General features: G+C 43.7%; 1 protein-coding gene across 1 annotated transcript in view; it reads left to right on the forward strand.

Annotated features, from left to right (window-relative positions):
• The window catches only part of LOC139773343 (uncharacterized), a 32843-nt gene that overhangs the window by 2417 nt on the left and 14876 nt on the right, over positions 1–15550 (forward strand). Inside the window, exon 2 of the mRNA XM_071707741.1 lies at positions 10286–12321. Within this exon, the coding sequence (XP_071563842.1) occupies positions 11261–12321 (1061 nt within the window). The 5' untranslated portion in view covers positions 10286–11260. The remainder of the gene's footprint in view (positions 1–10285; positions 12322–15550) is intronic.

Raw genomic sequence — 15550 nt, forward strand, 5'->3', positions numbered from 1 at the left:
ACGATAATTACGTTGACGTCGATTTAGAAATAAAACGATATATAAGTTATATAGGATAACAGGAAAGTAGACAGTCTCAATTCATGCCGCGGCAGAAAAGTCGCGACATCGCGATCCACGAACTTCGAGCTATCTTGAAACTAAGATAAATTCACAAGATAGCGTGGCTCCTAGTCATGTACAATTGACAAAATAAAGCAAGAGGAAATATAGAACGTAATAATGAGGTCACGAACGAGATTAGTCCGTGCCTTACGTCACCGTCCGCGGCCCGCGCCGTAAAGAGTTCATGCCGTTTCTGTCGTTTCGTATTCACGCCGAACGTCACTTACACGACCTATTTTTCCCTCGATCGAACAAACACGCGACGTGTCTCCACCACGTGGTGCCTCTCCCTCCATTATTATTACTATCGTTATTAGACAAACAGACCATTCGTTTATCTTGGAACGCGCTGCACTCCGCGAGGATGCCACGCGCATCGCGAAATCAATTTGGAAGCGGAAATAAACTTTTTTATTTTATCCGTCACGTTTCGTTCAATTTTTATTGCGTCGATCCCAAGTCGGAAGAACGCGCATTGTCAGCGGTTCGAGCCCCGATGAAGAGAATATGAGCGGCCAAGGTTTGCGGGGAAGGCTCCGGAATTCAAGGTCGCATTATTAAGGAGCATGCCGAGACGGGTTTACGGATTTGTCGTTTACACGGAGCGGACACGGTCCGCTCGCGCAGCGGGCCTGCGTTAAAGTTGGAAAATAGCGAAAGCCGAGCTCGCGCCGGAGTTTAAGCGTGAAATTCGTGGAATTTATTTGGCTTTTATACCCGTGCTCGCGCGCCAATGCCGACAATGACGCGCGCGTGTTTAATCGCGATAACAGGCGCAATTTGCAGGCCCGCGGCAGGTGTGTCGTACCAACGGCAGGAATGCACTCCCGAGGACATTTGAGGCTTCTTTTTCTCCCTTTTCGAGGAACAGATATCTGTTCTTTCTTGAGAGCCTCTGTTTTCATTCGCCCTCTTTCCAAAGTTATTATAATTTAAATATTTACGTTTGAAATGATATTTTAAACATATACATTAAAAATGTTTTTAACGTATAATAAATTTTTAGAATAAAAATGTTACGTCCACTTTGATAGTAAAATTTATTTTTCAAAATACCATAAAAGAGGATCGTTATATAAAATATTATAAAATAGTACAAGCCATAAAACACAAAAAATGCAAGCACGTAAAATATAAGTAAAAGTTGTAGTAATGTGAAAAAAATATTTTATTGCTAAAAGTATCTCTCACTTTGGAGGCTTTTCTTTGCAGCGTTACACGACAAAATCTATCTCTCTGGAAATCTGGCATTTTCGAATTTTTAAATACGTGAGTAGCATTCGCAAATTGTAAGTGTGTGGGACGGTAACACGATACTTTGTCCTAAGCTTGTCGATCAGGGTGGCGACGATATCCTGCGAGGATAAGGAGGAGGAAACACCAGTATCCCGTTCTGTCGCGATCCGATTTGTGGGCACTCATTGTCAGCTTTTTTAGCTCTCCGCTTCGGGAATATGAGACGCGCGCGTTTCAGCTTTAATATCCGCGTGTTCTGGTCTCTCTTACCTCCTCCTCCGCCTCCTCCGGGCCTGCATCCTGCGGGGAACGTCAAACCTCAGAGATTTTCCCCGCAAAGTGGCAGCGTGTGGCATCGTATTCACGCGTTAACCGCAACGACTCGTTTCCTCGTCTCTTTCTTGACTGGCGGTATCGACAACGGCGGCGGCGATAATTCTATCTTCTCGTGTAAATCACATATTAACACACTTCGCAAGCAGGATCGCGTGCACGCGCGAAAGGAGCAAGAATCGCGCGTAAAGCCGACAATTACGAGCAACATTTTGCGCGGGGTTTCAAACGGTTTTGGCGAGGATACGTAATAATATGATATATAAATCTACGATAAAAATAGATAAATGCAGATTTCAAGTAAATACAGCTTTAGCTCGGGAATCGACGAAGAGAACTAGCGAATCGCAGTAAGCAAGAATTTGCGTTCCTGATATTTGAATAAGAAATCTTCCTTGAACGTTTTACGCTTTTCTTACAATTAGTTATTATTCATTCTACGTTCGTCAATTTTTATTTATCACGCAATTAGAATTAACCGCGCAGATTTTGCGTTTCGTGTTGTTTTTTTTCTTTTTTGAACGACTCCCACCGGGGTGTTTGTGTTGTAACACATTTTAAACGTTGGCGTGAGGCCAAATTGCGCGCGGCTTTAAGCCGCACACCATGGAATTATCTTCCCGGCGTGTGCGGTCGCACGGTATGTCGTTTTGCAATTTTCTCTCCTTTCTCACAATTCTTCTTTGCGTTCTCTCTTTACCTTTGCCCGATCCTGTGGCCGGCGCGTCGCTCTCCTCCTCACTCGTACTTTCTCATCTCCCGAAGCAGCCGCATCCGTTCGAAAACGGATTCGCGATCTTCTCTACGAGATAGTGATAGAGATAGAACCGGCTCTATTAATGTCAACTGACGCTAATAGCAGTTAATTAAAATGTCCATCACTGTCCATATTGTAATTAGTATATAGTAGGAGTCAATAAATCGATTAAACTGCGGTAGAAATTAAGGATCGACAATAATGACACATCTCGCAAAGATATACGCTTCTTCATGATTTTATCTTAGATATTTTTTAAACGCAGAATGCGACGTGAGGAAAAAGTTGTTATTTATTTTCCACACCAAGGTATAAGTAATTCGTCAAAATACCTTTATTCTTAACCGCGCAGCGTTCGTTTCGAAATGATCTCGATACCGCGACGTTTTCGTCAAAGAAATACCAACTTAGGGAATCATTATATAATGGTGATTAAAAGAATATCTGACGGTTTTGAAACCACTTGTCCAATCTCCTGAGCTTAATCTTCTGAGATTGTCGGATGAGCAAAGATAAGCACGATAGTTGTGTGTGCGTAAAAGATACGCTAATTCCTGTCTAATGAAGCCAGCTGAATGGCGGCCGGTTTTTACGCGCGCCGCTCGTTTTTCGAGCTACCTTGTGCACCCAAATTCCTCAGCAGTTTCCGCCTCGCCCCACGCCCCTCGTGCCGAGGAATGACATGCCGTTCATTCGCGATCCACCGCGTAGTCTATCAAGCCTTGGCCTGCCTACCTGCCTCTTCCACCTGTTTTCTCGAGAGCGACACGACCCGCCAGCAGGTAACAGCGAACTCGGATCGCTCTTCGTTACACGCTATTCCGCGAAACAGCGGTGGATAGAGCAAAACCGTCACGGACACCGTCGCTGGTCAGAGCAGCGCGGAGAGAAAAAAGGAGGAAGGAAGGAAGGAAGGAAGACAGATAGAAGAAGAGGAGCCGAGGATCTCGTCAACGCGGAGTAGTGACTCTCTGTAAATGATTGAGAGCGCTCGTCGAGCGTTTCTTGTGTGCCATAATGCAAGCAAGAGCGATCGCGGCCATCATCAGAGAGAGGCAGAGAGGCAGAGAGAGGAAGAGAGAGAGAGGCGAAGAAGACAGAGAGGAAGCTGGCCATAGACAGGCAAGACAGAGAAAGTCAGGCAGGCAGAGAGACGACGCGGCATCGGGACGAAATAAGGAGAGAGAAACGAGAAACGGGCAGGCGGGAAGGGCCCGTTGCGAGGCCCTAGCCGCGTCCATTCAGCAGGCACCTGCCACGTTAAATTCAGTGGGTCCGGGCGCGTATGTGTAGGGTCCATGTTCTCGGGTCGGTCCGCGACGGGAAGAGCGAGGAGTACAAACGCGCACAGGGCGGAAGGGTACGAGAGTATACGGTAGGTAAAGGAGCGGCGGAAGGGGGTGAACGCAGTGAGAGGGAAGAGGTTGGACCTACGGTCGCGGCAAAGAAGGAAAGAGGAAGAAGAAGATGAAGAAGAAGAAGGGCCCCTCTCTGTATATACATCTCTCTTACATCACTGCGCTCTCACATCGTTCCTCTAACCATAGCGGCCGCGGCGGTCCAACGGAAGAAAAAAAGAAAAGATATCACGCCGATAGCATAACCCCTTCCTAACCCTTTCAGTCCCCCTCTCTTTCGCTTGCTCCTTTATAGGGCCCCGTTGCGCTCGTTATACGAACACTCTCCTTCTCTCGTCGACGCGAGGCCTCTTATCTCCCTTTCCTCGGGTCCCCTCTCTCTTCTCTCTTTCTCTCTCTCTTTCCCACCCTTCCTCTTTTTCCTTTTCGTTCCCTTACGATTCGCCACGTCGATCCCTTCAGCCGCCCTTTCTCTCTTACATCCCTTCGTTCTCTTCTCCCGAAGTTGCAGGCATGCGAGCCAACTGTACCTTGCAACTGTTATCTAGGCAACGACCTTGCCTTCTCCTCTCTTTCTCTCTCTTTCTCCTTCTCCTTCTCTCCCTTCTTCTCTTTCTCTTTTTCTTGCCTTCTCGTCGCCACGTCGAGGCCCGACTCCACGACTGGACCTCGGTGTACGTACGTACGTACGTACGTACACTGGTACTGGCGCGAGGCGCAAGTTCATCGGTCCGCGGTCGGAAAATCATTGACCTTGCCGCGGATCTAGCCGCACTGGATGATCTGTCTCCCTCCCTCTTTCGCCGGTGGCTATTTACGCCGATCGTCCGTTATGTGAAAACGGAAATGTTCCAAGTGTTGCTCCATACTGCAGCGTCAATTCATCCGTGATGCTGCACGATAATATTGAACGATCGACGGTTAAAACACGTTTGTTTTTGCAACGTGCACAGCGTGCAACGAAACTGGATGTTGAAACTGGTACGATCCTACGACGCGTATGTGTCTAGATATATGATTCTCTTTTAGTTTGTTGAAATTTGATAAATCAAACGACTAACATTGAATGACTTCTTCAAGAAACACTTTTTTTCGAATTTAGGGAGTCCTGTACTTGATTTTTTGAGAGAAGAATCGTCCTCGTAACGCTCACGACAATTCCAACGAGTTCGCTCTTAAAGGACAATGAAAATAAATTTCGGGAACGACGACACGTTACGAGCGTATTTATGATGCCCCCTCGCGCGTCGGTAATTTAAGCACTTGGCCCATACAAGATACACGGTCATTAGGTGTTCTGAAAGAAACCTGTCTGTAAAGGCCAGATTCCATCGGCTCTCCAATCAGAAATATTAGACGTCGCCTCGTGGATTGCGTTATAACGTTATGGCGACACGTCTTCCGGGAATCACATTGCCATACGCTAGGAGATCATTAACGCGACTCCGTAAGTCTTTGCGAGATGTATCAAGTAGCGTGTGAATATATCCCATATTTTTAGATTTGAAAATTGTAGAAGTGAAAATTGTAAGTAAGAAGCAAAGAGTTCGTACAAAAATATACCATCAATCGTAAAGAAACATCGTTAATTTCATTGAGAATAGATAAAGTAATTTGGGAAATTTGCAAACGCGAATGAATGTGCGTTCGACCCGCGTGAGTTAAAGCGAAAGCAACATTATGAATATTTACCTAAAGATTCGAACAAATATCGAGATTGTCCAGAGACTCGGTTATATTAACTGATTGATGACGCAAGTTTGAAAATAATCTGCAAGCGTTAAATAAATTGCGACGCGGTGCAATTAAAATGGCGTTATAATTCGATTGTATACATTAAGTGAAATAGGAATACACGCGTATTCCTATTTCCTTAAAGGGATCCCTTTGAGGGATCTATTTATCTCGTAAATATCGATCGCCGGATGCGATACTGCCAGGAGAGCCGGTCGCCGGTCGTCCGCGTCGGCCGCGAACGCCGACGGGAAATAAAAAGGAGGAAAACGAAGCCGCGACCGCGATGGAAGACGACGAAGTCGTGAAATTGGATAAGAACGGTGCGCATAGGACTTCGGTCGTAGCCGGGGAAACCTCACACGCGCACGTAATCCCATAATTTCGCTGACCGCGCCGCGAGCGCTGAAACAATATCTCGCGAAGTCTGCAAGTGAAACACTGACAAAATACTAAATTAATTTAATTAATTCCTAATTTTCTAGGAAACACATTCTGTGTTGTAAAGATATATTTTTATGCTTATATATATATTTATTTTTATGAAATTGATTCTTCCAGTTGAGCCTTCCAGAAACTAAAATGGTCAATTCCATGAAATAAAAAGTAGAAAAATTAGATGGAATTATAAACTAATCATGTATGATTCTGTTACCAAAATTAAAAAATTGAAAATGAAGTTGATCGGTTTGGTCTCTGAGTAGTTCAACTCTTTACCAACATTGGTTACATTTTTTTTATTGCCGCATGTTTCTGCTAAGGTTCTACTGAAATGTTTTTTTTGTGTAAGATGGAGTTTGATAGAAATTTGATGTTAGATTGCCCGGAGATTGATTCAACGTTGAAAGTTGAAAGGCGTCTATAATCAATACAGGAACTTGCAAGCTAGTAATCAATGCGACGCGAATGTCCATTCCGGTTAGAAATGTTCGCTACCCGAGCGAAACGATGGGAATGACGATTAATGATGTCAATGGCATCGTGTCGATAATACCCTGGTTGCCGCTAATAAGCGACTTCCTCAAACCGCGCTTCTCTCTGTTTCCATGCAAATCACGCGACCGCAAATAAACACGCGACGCACGAGCAGAGAACTTAAATACATCTCGTATTAGTCTAGCGATCCGCGCAGCTGGAGTCCGTACGTCGTTTCTACTTTACAATCACGAACGACGAATGTCTTTACCGATTATCTCGATGTGTCCACCGATTAATGCTTTGGCGATGGATAAGTAATCAATTTACCAAGCAAATGAGCACGTCGAATAATGTATAACAACCATTGCAGCTCTCGACGTAAGAATAATGATAGATACGCTCTTGATGAAGAAGTCATGTAATAAAAATAAAAGATAAGAGTCGCGGAAAAAACAATTAAATCATTATAATCGTTGCAATAGCAGTCTTATCTAAAAGAAATGAGTCAACGTTTGCTTTTCGGAATTCGTCGTTTATATATGGCTTGTTCTATATTTAAAAGAGTACTAAGAGGATTCTTAGAAATTTAGCTTATTGCGTTAAGAAAGAACTAGGAGATGGATCAATTTTAAGAGCGTAAAAGTAGTAACGTGTAAAAATGGATTTTAGCGGAATTTGAAAGGGGTAAGAGTCTAAACTCAAATATCAAAAATACGAAATCGTTTTCTGTGATTCTGCAGAACGTTATTTTGTCAAAATTCGACATTGCGCGCGTTTTTCGTGAGCATGTTTTACCGGAATCCCGCTCATCACGTGCGCAGTTATCGATGGACGGCGGCGATGCGCTTTCTGCCGTGAACGGCAGGCTGGACGTCCGGAATGCGAGCGGAACCCGTTTCTATGAGTCAAGCCTGACTATTGACAACGGAAAGAGAAAGAGAGAGAGAGAGAGAGAGCGAAAGCAAGAGAAAGAAAGAGAGAGAGAGAGAGAGAGAGAGAGAGAGGTGCCCGCGGCCCACGATAGCCGATCTTGCGGTTCTGGATCGCAGCACGCGATCCGGGATCCGGCGTGTATCGTGCGGCGGCAAAGGATAAGAGAAAGAGAGGGGAGGAATTTGCGGGATCGAATCATGTTACGCCACGAAGATTGCCTTCGATAAGGACTCAGGATACCGTGACGACGAGATGCACGTAGGATCACATTTTAACGTGTAATTGGTTCACGGACGACGAATAACGCTGATTTTATACGTACGGACAGAGCTGTTTCTTTTACAACTAGGATAACGTACGCTTAGCCTCTTACATTCTGTGTCGGACAATGAGCACGATGAAAGAGAGTAAAACGACTAATTGTCATGTATACTTGAGTTAGAACAAAGTGAAAGAAAGCTTTCAAGTAGATTGTCCGAAGATAATGCAACATAGAGGGCAATGGAAAGTTTGACGAAAAGTAATTTTATATTTTTTATAACTTTGTTGCTTCGTAAAAACGACTTATGTTAAAAGTAAAAAAAAATGTTTAAACGAGGAATTCGATCGCGTTATTTTACACATCCGTGCTTTAAGTTGCGATAATGATTCTGGACTTGGTTTATTTACATTCTTCAGCAGCGACCTGGATCTGTGCTGATGGCGTATGCCGACTCGAGTTCTTTCTACGAATTTTACCACGTCTCGTAAAATAAGACAATACGGAATAAATACATAGCTTCAAAAGCGGTTTTCGTAATATACGTAGTTAGAGCGCGTAAACTTCTCGATTGGAAAATAGCGTCGATCTTTCGGCGCGAATGACCGAAACGCGACGCAGTTCTGACATCGCGAAAAAGAAAATTGTAAACGGAAGCAAGTAACGGTATCGCGAAAAGATGCGGGAAGCAAACAAATCGATCGTGTCCTTCATATTCGCGTTTCGGAAAGTAATTCTCTTCTATTCTCCAGATATTTCAAAATTATTCGTCTCGGAGAGGCGTGACGTGGGGAATACGAAAATATTTTTTATTTTTACGAGCAAGGTGGAAATAAAAGTCACCCCGTAAACATGTTTTTTATGCGACACGTAGGCGTTGCGGTTCCGAGTTATAATCGAGTTCATCGATCCGGAATGAGTCTCTTCATGGTTCTCCAGTAATGGCATGTTCAATAAAGTATACATACCGACCATTTAATCGTTGTGTTGCATGAAATGGATTGACATGACAATAAAGTCTTTTTTTTTTCTTTCATGTTAATATTCTCCTTTTTTCTTCGTTTACTTAACACATATCGATATTCGTGAAGAGAAAACTACAGTTATTATGTTAACGAAATGTGACGATTAAATTTTGAATTGAAATTTTAATAATATAAAACTCTTGAGTTGTGAACATTAGTTTAAATCAAGATAAATTATTCACTGAAATTCAAAATTACTTGTTATATATTTAATTGCCTTCAATATGCAATAATTAAAAAATTATTTCCGCGTGGTTCCGACATTCTACAATTCCGACATTAAGAGAATTATCTCTCAAAATACACGAGAGAATTTCTAATCGCAATTACATTCTAAATGACTCTATATGTATATGCATGCCGTTAGGTAAGCAAAGAGACGAGCTCGCGTGACCCGCTCGTGCCGAGTGAGAGGAAATGTATGAACAACGTGCTTCTCCCCTCCTCCCTCCCCTTCCCTCCGAAGAGGCTGTGTACGGCCGTAGAAAGTGATAATAACGCGAGCACACGATAAATGAAGTATCGACGCGATTGTCCCACGAGAACCACCAGACACCGCTAGATCGTTCGGTTTTCCCTCGCGACTCGCTTATCTCGCGCGATTGCGGGCAATTTGTCTTCGGATTCTTCGCGTCGCAATCAGATATATAAGTATGCCTCGCAACTCGCAACCGCATACCACATCGCAACGCGACTTTTCCGTGAGCGCGTGCAGCCGTGTGCGAGCCGTTAAAGGTCATCGTCTGCCCGCTAAGTGTTACGCGTACCATCGTGCGATCTTTCTAATTACGCCGCTCGTGTCCTCGGCCTCTCGGGGCTCCTGATCCCCGACAATATAAATCGAACACGGTTTTTGTTTGAGATCTATATACGAAACATGCAAAACTTTGCACGTAACAAACTTTTTTTCAGCAATAGAAAGGATTTGGAATATGTAAATATCTCTAACTATATATCACCAAAAATGCTCCAGAAATAATGAAAGAGCTGATTGTTCAAAATCGCGAAGAAGTTGAAACGAAGTTGGAATTACAAAACGAGCATTAAGTGCCGAAGAGCTTTTACGCTTTGATTGAGAAACGCAAAAAACCGCGATGATAATTTTGATTCCAGAATCTTTTCACGTTACATTCTGTGTTAGTAGAAACGGTCGCGCTTTAAAGCGCTCCGTCACGATGCAAGCGGCGTGCGGTCCGTTGAAACGAAGCTATTCTCTTCTCATTCGTATTTGAGAGAGATGCAGTGTCACCTACTTTACTTCTTGCCTCTCTGTTATATATAACAATCCTTTTTACAATTTCCATTCAGTCGATACTTTTAATCTGGCTTCGGCTGAGTAACCGTAGTATTTACTTCCTCATCGAGGCTATATGAAATTCTTCAAATTCCGTCCTGTTTGACTGACCGCGTATTTGACTGACCATTTGACCAACCGCATATTTCGGCTTGCGCGAAGCTCCGATATACCGAGAGGGGAAGAGAGAAGGCCGTTTTCTTCGTTGCCGCGCCGCGCCGCGCCGGATAGATTATACCCCGTATCTATCCTTCTTTTTACGGTCAGACTATTCCGGCCGACAGCGGAGAGTGAACAGTCAGTCCATTAATTATTTTCTCCGACCTGTTCCAGAGGCACCGCCGGCACCATCTCGGAAGCCATGCCGGCTGACGAGCTCGTGCGTACCCGACGAGAAGACGGTGGTAGAAAACCGAGCTTGCAGCCGCCTTAACGTACCGATTGACCGATCGCGTCGTCGTTGATAAAGAAAAAGAAGAAGAAGGAGAGAGGTCCCTCGCAGATCGACCCGATCATGCCCTTAGCGAACCCGTTCCGCTGCCCGTCGTCGTCGCATAGTTCCACGCTGTGAACCCGATATGTGAGAGAGTCGCCGCCGCCGTCTGGTGGAGGCCGTCGCCATGGTGAAGCAACTGGTGTGCAGCAACTCGCTGAGTCCGGGAACGTAGCGCTCAAATAAGCCTTGGTTTACGCATATTCCTTCTAGCTTTAAGGAACTAATTGCGGTCGAGGAACGAACGAGAGATATCTCCAACTTGAAAACCGGCAAATAACGTGCCTTTACATATTCACGTAGAATTACGATAGAAAAGGTCCGATAAATCTAAGGAGCAATTTATTTTATTACGAGGATTTTAGAGTGACGAAGATAAAATTATAAACTTGAAACTTTCGAAATTGATAAATTGCATATTAATTCGCGATGGACTTATTAGTGTAGCTCGGAAGTTTAGAGAGAAATTTAATTGCGTGTGGAACATTCATGTAGTGTGAAGAGAGAAGTGACATTCAACGCGAAGAATCTAGATTGAAGAGAATTGAACTTAATGTGTTGTGTGTTATGTGCTATGCGTTATGAAGCTTGACAATTAGTTTTATAAAACGTTCAACGTGATGAAGAAAGAAGTGACGTCCTCTGATATGACGAGTCTAGTCTGAGGAAGGTCAAAGTTAACATCTACGTGCTATGACACGGTGGATTCGGTGCAATTCAGTACTCTCTTCCGTCACGAGGTCGCCATGTGAGGATTACCGTATCAGGAGAAAAGAGAAGAAGCCTCACTCCGCGTGACACCAGCGTGTCGAGTAATGCTGAAGCACATTCTGACGGGGCAGCCGTCGTCAACGGGCTCCAGGCATCATCACAATGATTATCAGACGAGCTCGGGCTCGTTGCACGGCGGGCACGTCCATCATCACTTGCACAACAGTTCGCTGCATCAGGATCAGCAGCAGCAGCAGCAACAGCCACAGCCGCAGCAACAACAGTCACAGCAACAGCAGCAACATCATCATCATCACCACTACACCGGAAGCGCTGGGACACGCGGCGGCGTCCCCGGGCATCGCGGTAACAACGGCGGAGTCGACGTATACGATTCCGTGGCGAGACCGACGGCGGTGCCGAACGTGCACCAATCGGCGACGACTCCCTCGTCGACGCACCGGCATCCGCTGAACCATTCTCAGCTGAGCGTCAACAACCTGTCGCAACGCCTGAATCATTCGCACGCGCTCAACGTGTCAACTCTATCGACCTCCAAGCACTCGGTCAATAGCGTTAGCCCGGTTGGCGGCGTCAATGGCAACAACGGTGGCGGTAACAACAATAATAACAATCATAACGTCTCAGCGAGTCAGTTGGGCCATACCGTGATCTCGCAGACGAGCGTCCTGCATCAGGACAGGCCGAAGGCGAATGGCGGCTTCGACATTTCCAGGTTGTCGCGATTGCCGAGTCAGACCACGCCGTCACCTGCGCCTGCTACAACTGCGCTTCCTGTCGTGGCTGGCCAAGTGGCCAGTGGGCCGACGGTGATACCCCTCAACGCTTCCTGGTCTTCATCCCTGTCCAGAAATCTCCATCGGAGTGACGAGGCTGGCGTGAAGGAGATGTTGACGAGCCTCGGATTGCTCTGTCTGGTGTCCCTACTTCTAGCTCTGCTCTCGGTCATCTTCTTGTTGAAGATCTCGCCGCTCACGGTCACGTCCAACAGTCTTATCAGCCCGGAGGAGTTTGTGATCGTGTACGAGGTCACCCTGGCGCTGTGCGCCCTCGCCCTGTCCCTCAATCTCTGTTGCCTGCTGGTCTGCGCCATACAGTTCCTTTTCGCGGTGAAGCTCGTCAAAACTTCGTACCAGGGCCACCGGTAAGTCGCTCATATAATCGTTTCCTTCTTTCGATATTTGTGTCTCGAAAATTATCACTAAAATTAGAATTAGAATTATCGCTTTCTCTGTTATCATCGTGAGCTAATATCTCGACATTTTGATATCTCGAAATCGTGCAATAAAAAGGCTTTAATAAGACTCAGAAATGATTCTGCTGTTGACGGGTTTATCGCGGAACCAGCGGCCCGATGACTAATGAACGACATGAAAAGGACCGATACGAGGCCGATGCGCCAGCCTTGACACGTTGGAATCCAGTTCAATTATTTTTAAGCTCTAATGGGGACTGCGCGACTTCGTACGGGCAAGTCGAGATTCGCAATTAATTAACGTGGTAAGAAGACGATATTCTCTGCGTTCAACGGCAGTTAACCGATTCAGAACGATCGGCGCGCAATAACGCCCCGTCGTCGCTCTGTTGTGACCTCTGGGCCCAACACGACGTTACGAAACCATTTAAAGACCGGTTCACACTTGTGTCGTGTAGTTCAGAGATTGCAAATTGCAGGATCAAGGTCTCCCCATTTATATTTTATATAGATATTAACTGTTTATTAATTATTTACGAAGAATGCCGCGCGATTGTTTTTTCTTTTTTTTATACGTAATTATTAAAAATTTTATTTATAATTTTATTATTTATAATTATCTGTGAATTTGTTTATTCGGATTTGAACTAGTCATTAAAAAATAAAATAGAAAACTGACCACTAGCTAGAATTCATTTAGCTATTCTCGATTTGGAGATTTAAATGCTTCAAATAATCTAAGACACAAAGAACACCAAGAAATCTTTGCAGACTCGAATATCGAACAAATTTTAATGTACAATGATTAAAAAATCCATATGTCTGAGAAACCTAGTGTTTCAAGTGCTAATTAAACATCCAGAAAAATAAGCGATTAAAATAAGCGTGCAAAAAATTTCATTCTGCAACAGCCTGCGAACTTTGTACGAGTATGTGTAATAATAACTCGGTAATTACACAGGAAGCGATGGGACTCACATGTAATAGGATCTAATAGAGGATATATACCGAGTCCCTCGTTCAAAAAGAATTCTTCCCGCGGGATCGAGGGAAGCGATTTACGCGAATCGAGGTCGTTCGCGGGTGTTCTCCGTTCCTCCTCGTGTGATCTCACGTCGCCGATCAAGATCGTCCTCACGCGTCGGGATGGAATGGGTTCCCAGTCATCCATGCGTGCCCCATCCGTGCCCCGTCCGTGTACGCACTCGAATGTACACGGGTGGATCTCGTATCCAACGTACGGGGATCGTCAGCGCCCCAACAAGATATATCAGTGTCTTACCGTGCGAGTGTTTCTTCTCACGGAGAGAGGCGCAAAAATTCACCTTCGGGTTCACGTACATGTGTGTGTGTGTGTGTGTGTGTGTGTTTTTTGTGTGTATGTGTACCCACGCGAAATTGCACCCGAGTAGAATCAGAGCGAAACGCAGACGCGGTAGATCGCGATGTCGCGCCACCCCGAAATTATCCTCGTTAAAGAAATGTGTTGATGCCATCGCTCTCGGGGTGATCTCTCCCGAACCGTGACTTCTTTTCCTGAAATGCAATATCGGACATGAGTAACTGTAGGTTGTTGGTGTTGTATAACAAACACTTCATACAGGAGAATGTAAAAATATGATATAGGGAAGGAACATCTGATAGACGAAAATGCAAGTTTCATGTTTTTTTTCTTAAAGAATGTAGAAAGTTAATTAATAATAATAACATTATTAAAAATTTGTTACCGAAAATTAGCGTTAATAATATTAATTACTGAACATTTTTAACTGATGCTTGTAATACATTTTTTGTTACTTGATATGTTTACATTATATCTATATCCATGTTACGTTCATATTTTATCGCGATATTCGAAAGGAAATATTCACTTTACAAATTATTCTGCAATTTAATCTTACACTCTAATGATCTTTCGATTCAGTTAGGTTCTTATCTGAGTTTCGATTTTCAGGCTCTTTGCTTTTGATCTTATTGTTTTTTTCGTTGATCTGTTCGCGAGAAAGTTTGCGCGATGGTCTGATGGGGCGAACTATCAGAAATATAGTGTACATGGTAATAGAGTGCGTAGAGCTCATTTCGCCGCGGCGGAAAAGGACGAGGAAATCCCGAGTTGGTAGAGCAGGTATATGGCCGTTAATGACCGCCTTGAGAATGAATAAGGAAAACAAAAAGAGTACAGGAACGCACAGGGTAGCTTCCTCTTGTTTCTCTCGCGATTTCTGTCCACGGTAGGGTATCGTGCTTTCCACTGTTAGAAATTTCCAACTAGACTGGCACGAAACGCGATTAATATCTTTTTTCTCCCGAGCGCTCTCGACTTGGGCATGATTCACACTGAATATAAAGATCCAGAAAATACATTGAATTAACGCATCCACGACAAGTTAGAATAGTCAATATTTGTGAATTGTCTCAAGTATTTTATCAAGTTAACATAGTAGAGGCTCTCTTTTTGCCTTCTTTTACCATCGTCGAGCCTCCCCTTACCACCTTTTCGATCTTTCTACTTTCCATTTCTGGAGTATATCTAGAGAGAGATTGTATGCTACAAAGGCGGCTATAAAACCTAAAAGTTTCAAAGGAAATCTCAACCAAGACGGAAATTCTTCGGATAATTCTGACGGAACGATTGGAATCTTCCCCGAAAATATTTACATACTAACAGAGACATAAATAGTTTGTAGGAGTACGAAACCTGTTTTAATTGAGTTTCTTTATCAACAGCTAAATCTAAAATCTTTATTAGTTTAATTTTTTCCAACATGCAAGTACATAATATATGATGTAAATAATTTTAATACATATAGTACAATAAATATTAGAAAGTCGTTATCGTTGTAAAAAATATATAAATTTTAGAGTATTACAATATTGGAAAGTTACTTCGTTCTTAACTATCTAATTGCTTTATTTTCTTTAAAAATGTAAAATGTAAAATATAAAAACCCTTCGAGATTTGAAGAATATTTTCAATCGAATCTTCCGTGAATCAATCTTATGTGTGTATATTTATTGCAAAATATATAGGAAAGACACTTTTTTTTATCGTTATGGTATAACATATATGCGATATTAAAAGTCCTGGAAGTTTTGAGTTTTCTTGGATTAGTGAACGGCAGACACAGGCAGACAGGCAGAAGACGCGGACGGAAGACTGATAAGGTGCAGCGACGCT

Source organism: Temnothorax nylanderi, unplaced genomic scaffold (genome assembly GCF_030848795.1).
Source record: "Temnothorax nylanderi isolate EJ_2023f unplaced genomic scaffold, tnyl_v1.0 TNYL_tig0060_pilon, whole genome shotgun sequence".
NCBI lineage: Eukaryota > Metazoa > Arthropoda > Insecta > Hymenoptera > Formicidae > Temnothorax > Temnothorax nylanderi.